This window comes from Salvia splendens, chromosome 15, assembly GCF_004379255.2.
Source record: "Salvia splendens isolate huo1 chromosome 15, SspV2, whole genome shotgun sequence".
Classification (NCBI taxonomy): Eukaryota; Viridiplantae; Streptophyta; class Magnoliopsida; order Lamiales; family Lamiaceae; genus Salvia; species Salvia splendens.
In genome coordinates, this window is record NC_056046.1 from 19,680,810 (window position 1) to 19,692,832 (window position 12,023).

Sequence of the window (12,023 nt, forward strand, 5' to 3'; positions counted from 1 at the left end):
GTTCAGTTGGCGCTTTCTGCCATTAGAAATAAATATTCAAACAATAATTTATTGAAAGCATATACAACATTTAAATGCTAAATAGGTTAATGTTGCTTCAGTTTTTTTTTTGCAGGGAATCATCCTAAAGGATATTGTAAGTAGAACGGAAAGAAAAAGAAGAAAGAATGCATCGAAACTAAAAAAATAGGCAGTGAATAATTAAATAATTGAAAGGTAAATTCATATAAAATAGAAAAGCAAGAAATAAGGCACTAACAAACTTTTACTACAAATTGTATATGCAGGACAAATTGCACAGATTCTCAAATAGAGAAGCCATTCAAACATCTCAAGGATAAAATGGAACCAATGAAACGTTCAAAGTTAGAACACTACATTAACTGTATACCTAGGTATTAAAAGCTGGAAAAAACATAAATGAAAAATAGAAAAAAATATATTAAGAATATAAGAGTGAAAAATCATAATAGTAGATAAAGAACAGATACCAAGAGAGAGAGAGTATGTAGATTTAGAATTAGGGAAGAATTAAGATACTGAACTATTTTTCTATTGATTCTCTTGACTGATTTTGGTTGAGAGATGAAGTAAGTGAGAGTGGGAGTTTTAAGAGAGGAGGTATTTATAGGGTAAAAAATGGTTCCTTATATAAGTATTTTAGTTTCCCAAAGAAACATAATAATGAGAAAGACCTTCCAAATAACAAAATTAATATATATTAGTTAATGGCAGAAAAAAAATAATTAATGACTAATTTGCAAGTATTTAATAGGAAAAATTATAAATTAATATTAATATAGAATAAAAATTACAGAATGATATTGGTCAGATTAGGCCCACTTTATTTCATAAGTTTAACTTTATCTAACTTATTCTATTTTTAACTTATTATTCTTGTACTGTATGTAGGCGGATGCTTGAGTTAAAAAAAACAACTCAAACCCTAAAGAAACACCAGCCGCCTTTCACTCAGCAGGTAAAACGGAGAAAGAAAAAATCCAGTGAAGCTGAAACAAACAGCAGAATCAACTAAATGATTACACAAAAAGCACACAGCTCAAACCTATTCTACTTTATCAACATTTAACTGAAAAGGTATGAAATTCTTTTTTTTTTTTAATACATGAAAACAAAATGACTTAGAGTGTCCACTATGGGCGCAGGGCGGGCGGCTATAGTGGGGAAGATCGACAAGATTCATTTCCGATGCTTTTCGTCGCCACAATTCCAATCCCTCCGCACCCAGAATCCCCCCTCCACGAATCCACTTCTCTCTCTTCCAGATCCGCGCCAAGAATTTTGAGTTTGAGGCACTCACTTGCACAGAACCAACGGAAAAGCCCTTTGCTTGATGGGGCAAAGAGGTTCTACCTTTTGGACCGAAACAAAGTCCACCATTTCAAACCCAGGGGATACAAACGGTGGAGTCAGAATCCGAGAATTCTATTCTCGATGATTTTGGTAGGTTCTGGTGTTGTAATCACTGTCTATTTTGGGAATTTGGAGACCGTGCCCTACACGAAGAGAACCCATTTCGTGCTTCTCTGGAGTTCTCTCGAGAAACAATTAGGCGAGTCCAATTTCAAGACTATTAAATCATAATACAAGGGGAAAATCGTGCCCCCTCTTCACCCCGAGAGTAATAGGCTTCATAAGATAGCTCAGGACATAGTCGAGGCTGTGCAGAAGGGGCTGAGGAAGGAGCAGGTCTGGACTGACATTGGCTACTCATCTGAAAGCCTGGAGCCTCCTCAGAATGCTCGCAAACCGGAGGAGGCAGTGGGAGAATTTGAGGAGAAGTGGATTGCTGAGGATAAGTGGCGTAAGGAGAATGAGATTCTTGATGATGGATGGGTTCAGCAAAGTAGGAAAAAGGGTCAAGAAGTTGGGGCAAAGTCTCAAACATAACATTTGGAGGGATTCAAATGGGAGGTTATCCTTGTTAATGATCCTACTGTGGATGCTTTTTTTTTGCCTGGTAGGAAGATTGTTGTCTTCACTGGTTTGCTCAATCATTTTCGAGCGGATGCTGAAATCGCAACGATCATTGGGCATGAGGTGGGGTGGGGCTTCGAATTTATGCATTCTGTGGCTTGGTTCTTTGTTTACTTGGTTTATTGAAGATGTTTGTTTACCCAAAGGGTTGGACTTTGTGCATTATGTTGCTTGGTTCTTTGTTTACTCGGTTTATTGAATATGGTTGTTTGTGTTGTTTGCTCAACAGGTTGCTCACGTTGTTGCGAGGCATGCTGCGGAGAATATCTCAAAAAACGTGTGGCTCACAATCCTGCAGTTGATTCTTTACCAGTTTTTCATGCCTGATGTTGTCAACACAATGTCGAATCTCTTCCTAAGGCTTCCTTTTTCCAGGAGGTATTGTGTGTTACTTAGTCATTGCTATGATCAATTTGTGTGTGTTTGATGCTCATGTTCTTGTTTACTCTATTGATTCATTAGCTATGTAGTCTATCTGCCAAATTGTGTTTTTATACAACATTGCCCATCTCTGTTGTGTGAGTTTTATATAAGAAGTATGCTCGATTCTGCAATCCGTTAGGCCTATAGCCGGCCTCATGTGTAGTAATAGGCTTCTTTACGTGTGGTGCCACCGTGCTAAATTGCTGTGGAGCTATTGGGTATTGGAATGGAGGAATCAGTTGCGCTGTTGGTTATAGAGCTTTCTTCAGCTCTTCATCAACCTATTTTTCATTGATTCGTTCTCAACTCAGTTTATTGATTAATGAATGTAGAAAATAAAATTTGGATCAAACCTCTTGCTCTGATTCTTTAGGTTGTGCTTTTTGCCACCTGCGATAATTACCAACAATCGTAGTAGAAGCTCTGTATAACTAGGACCACCGTGTTCACTGTGTCGATTGGACAAATAATAATCACAGTTATAATAGTCACGGCCAAAATCACAATCCCTCACTGTTAGGTTGCTTATGTCAATTGACTTAGCAGTAGAAAAACAGAGCAGCTGAGCCTGATTACAGAACCTGTAGATGCTTCAACATAAACCTTGGAAGCTAGTTTAGCAAGCATTAGATCGAAAACAGAGTAGCTAAAGTGGTCGAGAACTCATAGCTGGCAAGCTTTCTTTGGTGGCGCCATTTCTTCCTATCTACAGCAAAACTCTTTTCACCTAATGATCTTTCACTATACTACTATTGTACTCTCCCTGCATGAAACGCAGAAGATGGAAACTCACATATCATTAGAACTCCCATAGTCATATCGAGAGAAGAAGTTCCTCCCATAAGTTGCCCAATGCTCAGAAACAACATCCGACTTTCTAAAAGCAATTATTGACAACCAAGCTAAAACAGAGCAGCTGAGCCTGATTACAGAACCTGTAGATGCTTCAACATAAACCTTGGAAGCTAGTTTAGCAAGGAAAAAAAAAATTTTTTAAAAAAAGAAGCTACTTTAGCAAGCATTAGATAGAAAAACAGAGCAAATTTTTTGTTCTCTCTTTTTTAATGATGTTGATCTAATTGATTTAGATCAAATTTTTGATCTAATTGATTTAGATCAATTTTTTGATCTAATTGATTTGTATTTTCTTACATTTTTTAAAGATTTGATTTTTTGATCTAATCGATCTGGTACAGAACAAATTTTTTTTCAATTTCTTTAAATTTTGTTACAGATATGATTAGATTAAGGCAGATGTTTTGTATAGATTTAAATTGTAATGGGTGTTTATTTAATTGATCTTTTTTTTTCATTTTTCTTTCTCTTTTTTTAATGATGTCTTTTTCGGGAACTCCCCCATCAGCTCCAAGGCGGTCACGGCGCGGTCCTAGATCGCGACAGCGCCGTTGGATTTGACGAGGCGGATCACGGCGGCGGCGGGAGGGTGCGCGCAGGGGATGCCGTGGAGGCAGCGGGGGAACATTATGCGGTTGAGATTGGTGCGGCGGCGGTGGAGGTTTTGAGTCATCGAACTGCAATTCGTAGATCTGGACCCCGTAGATCTGCGGGGGAACATTATGCGGTTCGGCGGCGGTGGAGGTTTTGAGTCATCGAAGCCTGGAACCCGTAGATCTGGAACCGTAGGTAATTTTATTGATTAGATTTATTGATTACAAAAACGTTCGCATTTTATTTTGGTTTTAAGTTCGTCACATTTTATTTAGGTGTTTATTTATTTTTTCAAATTTCTTTTAGTATTTTTTGCAAAATTAAACCAAGCCCAATTCAGTAAATGTTTAAGAACTCTTTTAATTGTATATGAGGATTTTGCAAGCCCATCAGAGTTGGCCTCTTTTAATTAATTTTTGCAAGCCCAGCCAGCCCAGCCTTTGTTTTGTCTATAAATATGTGATAGGTGAACTGAGGGATTTTGATTGCAGTTTTTTATCTTCAGAATGAAGTTCTTCACAGCCTTTTTTTTTGTGATTTTTGTGTCCATTCTGTATATCTGATCTGTTTAGATAGATTTTTTTGCTTATGTTATAGATTTTGTGCCCTCTGCTGCCTGATCTGATCTCAATAGATTTATATTTTTTGTGCCCTCTGCTGTATGTTTTTTTGATCTGATCTCAAATTTATATTTAGATAGATTTTTGTGGCCTTTTCTGAATCTGCTTGCTCTGCTCTCAATATATGTTTAGAAATCTCAATTTATGTTTAGATAGGTTTTTGTATGTTTTTTCAGTATCTGCTTATGTTACTTAGATATATAGTTGTATGTTTCAATATATGTTTAGAGATCTCAATTTATGGTTAGATAGATTTTTGTATGTTTTTTCTGTATCTGCTTATGTTACTTAGATATATAGTTCCCATTTTGTGCCCATATATCTCTCAAAGACCATTTTGTGCCCATATATCTCTCAGAGAGAAATCTGATGATGTGTTCTCTCTGATTGATCTTGCTAAATCTGATGATGTGTTCTCTCCGATTTGATCTTGCTTAGATATATAGAAGTGTTCTCTCTGATCTGATCTTGCTTTCTCTGATGTGTTCTCTCTGATCTGATCTTGTCTCATGATGTGTTCTGATCTTTGTGTTTTCTCTGATCTGATCTTGCTTAGATATATAGTTCCCATTTTGTGCCCATATATCTCTCAGATGTGTTCTCTCTGATCTGATCTTGCAGTCTGTGATGTGTTCTCTCTGATCTGATCTTGTCTTTGATGTGTTCTCTCTGATCTGATCTTGCAGGTTTAGGGAATGCAGGATTGGGGGCTGGCTTTGGAAGTGGCTTGAGGCCTGGCACGGTGTTTGCCAAGCACAAGAACTCCAATGCAAAGTCGAAGAAGCAGAAATCCTTGTTGAGAAGAGGGTGCTGTTGCGTTTGCAACTGCCCTGAATGCAGAGAGATTACTCATTCTATCGATGCCATGAGTAAACACTGGAAGACTGCTCACTGCTACAATGGTAGCAGCTTTTGCTTTGTGTGCGGTAATGCCAATGTCAATGGCCTTGCATGCCGGTCCTATGAAATTTGCCAAGCGCCATATATCAAAACCGATGCTCAGCGCAAGGCCTTGTTCGCGGATAATGCACGCAAGATGAAACAAAAGTGGTGGAAGAAAGACTAAAGAGGGTGGAGAGAAGGCTGAAGAGGATGGAGAGTGAAGAAGCCTTTTTATGAGCATGTCTTAACCCTTACTGTTCCAATCTTGTGAATCTTTTAGAGTTACTAATCCTGTTTTCTGACTTGCTTCAATAGCATACGGTTAGAGTTAATTTTGGGTTCAATGACTCGATAGTTTCTATCAATGACTTTTCTATCAATTTTGCCAGTGGGAGAGTAGGAGAATAGAAAAGTCATTGATAGTAAACTATCGAGTCATTGAACCCAAAATTGACTCTAACCGTATGCCATTGAAACAAGTCAGAATACAGGATTAGTAACTCTAAAAGATTCACAAGATTAGAACAGTAAGGGTTAAGACATGCTCATAAAAAGGCTTCTTCACTCTCCATCCTCTTCAGTCTTTCTTCCACCACTTTTGTTTCATCTTGCGTGCATTATCCGCGAACAAGGCCTTGCGCTGAGCATCGGTTTTGATATATGGCGCTTGGCAGATTTCATAGGACCGGCATGCAAGGCCATTGACATTGGCATTACCGCACACAAAGCAAAAGCTGCTGCCATTGTAGCCGTGAGCAGTCTTCCAGTGTTTACTCATGGCATCGACAGAATGAGTAATCTCTCTGCATTCAGGGCAGTTGCAAACGCAATTACACTCTCTCCACGTCATCAGTTTTATCCTCCCACCTGCAAAATTGATAGAAACTATCGAGTCATTAAACCCAAAATTGACTCTAACTGTATGCCATTAAAGCAAGTCAGAAAACAGGATTAATAACTCAAAAAGATTCACAATATTGGAACAGTAAGTAAGGGTTAAGACATCGTCATAAAAAGGCCTCTTCAGTCTCCATCATCTTCAATCTTTCTTCCACCACTTTTGTTTCATCTTGCGTGCATTAAAGCGCGCCCTATATGTTTTAAATGTTTTCAAATATATAATGCAAACTAATTTAAAAACACGAGTAACCAAAAACTGACGAATATTGCATTAATAATTACACAAAAGTTACACGATTCCAAATTTTACAACGGGGCGGTTTGGCGACGGTTCCATGTCAGACAAATCGTATGATTCCGTGCTGAATTCGGTATCGTACTGTGTGTTGGCGTCGAACGGCCGATATTCGTCGGGTTCTGTACCCGGCCAACGCGCTTCCCCAAACATCGAACTATTGGGACTTGCATCCATTTTGTAGAAATAGTAAAAATGTGAGTTTCGAGAGTGAAATCGTGAAAATGAAACATTACAAATGAAGGTGGGGTATTTATACAAAAATTCAAAACTGCGTGGCATCGTCCGCGACCATCGTCCGCCGACCCCGCAATGGGGCGGCCGATGGCGCGGACGATAGCGCCATCGTCCGCCGAGCCCACAATGGCGCGGATGATAGGCCATCGTCCGCGCTTCAACCACGGACGATGCATCGGGCGTGGGCTACGGGCGCGGACGATAAGTGGCACTCACAATGGGGCGGACGATGGCTGCCGCGGACGATGACACGCATCGGGCGTGCCATCGGGCGTCCCATTGCGGATGCCCTTAGAGGGAATGAAGAGGATGTAGCCTTTGCATTAAATGCATTCCCATTCCACATGGCAGTAGGCATGGCATTTTGGTGGGAGAATCCTCATGAGTGCAGCCTTGATTTTCGGAACTCCTCACAATTGAAGAGGTAATGCATGCCTTTGCATTTTATGCATGCATACTCCCCATGGAAGAATGCAAGTTGGACTCTACAGCGATGCAATTTTTTAAAAAAAAGCGTATCCATCTTCTCTGAAAAGGCGACGTCTTCTCCATGAAGCAATGATGCCTCACCATCTTTCCCTGAATTCCCGTAAATCAAATCCTTCCTCAAACGATGAGCTGCTTTGTCAGCCAGAGACCCATTTTAAAAACGCTATACTTTGATATTTCCGTCGCCATTGTTAAAAACACCCATTCTGTACTGACTCGCCACTCACGTTGGCGTGTTTATAAGAGACGCCAACCAAGTTGGCGTTTTCCTAAGTTAAAACGCCCATGGCGTTGGCGTTTTCAATTTGAAAAACGCCAATGAAGTTGGCGTTTTTTCCCGTAACACGCCAACTTGGTTGGCGTGTTTTAACTTAGCTGTATTTGGAGAAAATACAGTTAAAACACGACGAAATTATAAAACGCCCACTATGTTGTCGTCTTCACTTATAGACACGCCAATACGGTTGGCGTTTTCCCCATATATGGAAGAGATAACAAAATGGGTACATTTACGTTATTTTTAACGTAAAGTACCCTATAAACCCGATTTTCTCATTCAATGCGCTATCAATGCCTTGAATTATCAGTTTGATAGTTTTAAATGGTACTAGTAATTATTCTATCTGTCCCGGCTAAGATGATATATTTATTTTTCTCATTTATTTTAAAAAGATGATAAGAATAGTTAAAGTAAAGAAAATATAAAATAAGAGAGAGAATAATGTAGAAAAGACCTTCCTCTATATTATTCTCTTTCTTATTTTACTTTCTCTCCACCTTAACTATTTATTACTATCATTTTTTTCAAAACGCGTCTAAAAAAAGAAACGTACCATCTTAGCTGGGATAGAGGGAGTATTTAAATTAGTGGTGTTTCCTCTCTTATTTAATTTAAAGGTCATGTTATAATGAATTCGAACTAGAGATCTTTGGTTTCACATATTTCATTTGTTTCATAAAAATAGAAATTCTTTTCTTTTTAGTTCATTATCTTAAAATAGAAACTCTATATTTTAGAAAATGGATCTCACACTCCACTAACACTAATTCCACTACTTTTCTCTCAATCTCTCTTAGTTTATCCATTTTTTCTCTTTCTCTCTCTTCCTTTCCTATACTAATTTTGCATTAAAACCCGTACCGTTTTCAAAATTCATATTTTCAGGAAACGAATGGAGTATTAGTCAATATATCACTAGGCCAACACACGCAATATCACACCACTCTATCTTTATGGTTCATCGCCCGTCCAATAATTTTTGGCCTAGGATCTGGTGGGCCCATCCTTCCGAAAAACTTGATCGATCACCTTCACCAATTTATCCAATGTCTCCTTCAACTTCCCCCGAAGCAACTACCTCGCGTCCCTCACCTCTGCCGCCGTATCATACTGTTCTGTGGCCCCCACTTCCTCTCAAAACTCAACCACGACAGCTCCTCTACGGCCTCTTAGAATAGATAAACAACAAATTGTCCTTACACATCATTTTATTTACAGCTTATACCATTACACTACACTGCTAATGATGTGAAATCAACTCTCCACTAGCACTATTTATATTACCCTTGATCTCTTTTTTATTTTTCCAGATATCCATTACTATCTTTGTTGAATCAAATGTTCTTATTTTTTAGAGACCGAGAAGTTACGCGGTATCTGAAATGGAGAAATTTGGCCGTTTTTCAAATAGCAAACTGCCAATGTGAAGGGAGCAAAATCATACTCAAGTTTGAGTCTAATTTGAAAGAATTAAAAAGAGAGAAAGAGAGATAGATTAAAAATTTTAAATAAAGAAAGAGAAAGAGAAAGAGAAACTAAATAGAATAAAATACTCTTCTTAGAGATATTTTCGGACAAAAATTTCTAAAAAATGGAAAAAACGTTGAAGGGTTGGTTTATTGTTATAAAATGAATATCATACATTAAAGAATACAATAATGAAAATAAATGTTCATTTCGATCTTGAAGATGGCAGCGGTCGGGTCCCGGCTCTACAATAATTGATTAATCAATATCAACTCCATACCAATCAATGACTTTTATTCAATGTCTTTCACTTCAAATCATACAACCAAAAATCAACACTTAATCTTTCTTTCTTAGCTTCAAATCACTGGACAAAACACCCCACAGATATTTACAGTACAAATCTATGGCCTGGTTTTGGTTAGCTCTCTCTTTCATCATACTCCTCTCCTTCCTCCAACATCTGCTGAGGAGGAGAGATCTGCCGCCGGGACCGATTGCGCTTCCTCTGATAGGCCATCTCCACCTGCTGGGGAAGAATCTCTCCCGCGATCTCCACCGCCTCGCCGCCAAACACGGCCCGATCATCTTCCTCCGCCTCGGCACCATCCCCGCCGTCGTCGTCTCGTCCGCCGCCGGCGCCGAGCTCGTGCTCAAGACGCACGATCTCGCCTTCGCCGGCAGGACTCACCACCAGGCCGCCCGCTACATCGGATACGATCAGAGGAATATCCTCTTCGCCCCCTACGGCGCCTACTGGCGCAACATGCGCCGATTGTGCACCGTGGAATTGCTCAGCAGCGCCAAAATCAACGAGTTCCGGCCGATCAGGAGGGCGGGGATGGGGGAGATGGTTGGATCGCTGCGGCGGGATGCGGAGAGAGGGGAAATTGTTGACCTCACCGCTAGGGTTTCCGGTGTTTTGGGGGATATGAACTGTTTGATGGTGTTTGGGCGGAAGTATGTGGATAGGGATTTGGATGAGAAATTAGGATTTAAAGCTGTGATTGATGAGACGCTGCAGGTGGCTGCGATCCCCAATTTGGGGGATTTTTTCCCCTTCATAGCGGCGCTTGATCTCCAGGGATTGGATCGCCGGATGAAAAAATTGAGCAGTATTTTCGATGCATTTCTGGATAAAATTATCGATGATCATCTTCAGAGAAAGCCGGAAAAGACGCACAATCGCGACTTCGTCGACACGATGCTAGCCGTTATGGACTCCGGAGAAGCCGGATTCGAATTCGATCGCCGCCATGTCAAGGCTGTTCTGTTGGTATCTGTTTTGCCCTCAACCTGTTTGTTATATGTCTAAATGAATGCTTGAAACTTGGATTCATCATTTTGATCTTAATTTGATGAGATAATCTTTGTTGCTTAGGATATTCTTATAGGAGGAATGGATACGACCTTATCGACAGTGGAGTGGGCGATCTCCGAGCTGATTCGTCACCCCAAAGTGACGAAGAAGCTACAAAGCGAATTGGAGCGGATCGTGAGCTTGGACGAAATGGTGGATGAGTCCCATCTCGACAAACTCGAATACTTGGATTTGGTTGTCAAGGAAACCCTGAGGCTCCACCCACCTGGCAGACTCCTCGTCCACGAATCCATCGAAAATTGCACGGTCAACGGGTTCCACATCCCCAAAGGAACGTGGACCTTTGTGAACATCTGGACTATTGGAAGAGACCCTAACTTCTGGCATGAACCTGATGAGTTCGTGCCAGAGAGGTTGGTTGGGAAAAATGTTGACCTCCTCGGGCAGCATTTTCAGCTCATACCCTTCGGGTCGGGTAGAAGAAGCTGCCCGGGACAGCAGCTAGGGCTCACGTTGGTCAAACTGGTCGTGGCACAATTGGTGCATTGCTTCGATTGGGAGCTCCCCGATGGTGTTGAGCCTCGGGATTTGGACATGACAGAACACTTTGGAATAGTGACTAGTAGAGCGAAGCACCTCAATTCTATTCCATCATATAGATTGTATAAATGAATTCGTATCAATCAACCATTGAAGTTAATTGTATAAATGAATCTAATTTTGATTTTTGTACATAAAATGTTGTACTAATAAATGAGGAAATGGTTGATTACTGTATTTGAGTCCTATCTAAAATCTGAGTTTATTTTTCACAACAATTAAAGCATAAATTCTATATGTATTTTCATACATTTATTTTCTTTCGCGAATCAAGATTTTTTTTGGATTATATATTTATTTTGTTTACTCTTTCTTGAGCGTAATAATAGGGAGTATAATACTTGTAAAAGAAAATCTACAATAATCTAGGTTTTATGCAAATTCTTGAATTTGTTAGCGGCTGAAATTTATTTCCAAATTGTAATTTTTTATTTACAAAAAACTTAATTTTATCAAATAGATTCAAAACATAAAAAAAAATAGATTGGGATTTTGACAAATTGCATAAGACTCCATAAATTATCATAAATTTAACTTTTGACAAGTAAAAAAGTCCACGTGTTACTTCTTATAACATCTTCAACCATTTACACTAAAAGCATACCCATTATAGTGTAAATGTCACATCAAATATGATTTTACTCCAATCATTTAAAAAGTAAACTCAAACTTAAAAGAATATTTACTATATTATGCTTTTTTTACTCACAAAAATTTGAAAAAGTTTTAGTTTTGATTTAGGGTAAACCTAAAGATAGGTATTTCTTTACTCAAAAATAAAAAATATGACTGGTTTTAAGTAGGGATGTCAATCCAACCCGAACCTCGTGGGTTGGCCCGAATAGCCCGGTAAAATTAGTGGGTAGGGCTATAATTTTGTAACCCGAATACAAAACAGGCTACATGGGTTAGTCCAAACGGGTTGGCGGGTTAAACGGGTTGGCCCGACGGGTTGCGACATTTAATTCAAAAATATTAACTTTTAGGGATTTTTTATATTTTTTAATTTCGTATGGCACAATCATTAGTCTTCTTCAGTCTTCATTCTACACTTTTTGCACT

At 39.2% G+C, this 12,023-nt stretch overlaps 1 protein-coding gene and 1 pseudogene across 1 annotated transcript; both read left to right on the forward strand.

Annotated features, from left to right (window-relative positions):
* Positions 1–916: 916 nt before the first annotated feature.
* LOC121767407 lies at positions 917–6,408 on the forward strand (annotated as a pseudogene).
* A 2,849-nt stretch (positions 6,409–9,257) lies between these two features.
* LOC121768872 (cytochrome P450 71AU50-like) lies at positions 9,258–11,138 on the forward strand. Its single transcript, XM_042165465.1, has 2 exons — positions 9,258–10,316; positions 10,422–11,138. The coding sequence occupies exons 1-2, from the start codon at positions 9,447–9,449 to the stop codon at positions 11,031–11,033; spliced, it is 1,482 nt and encodes a 493-aa protein (XP_042021399.1). The 5' UTR covers positions 9,258–9,446; the 3' UTR covers positions 11,034–11,138.
* Positions 11,139–12,023: the final 885 nt, after the last annotated feature.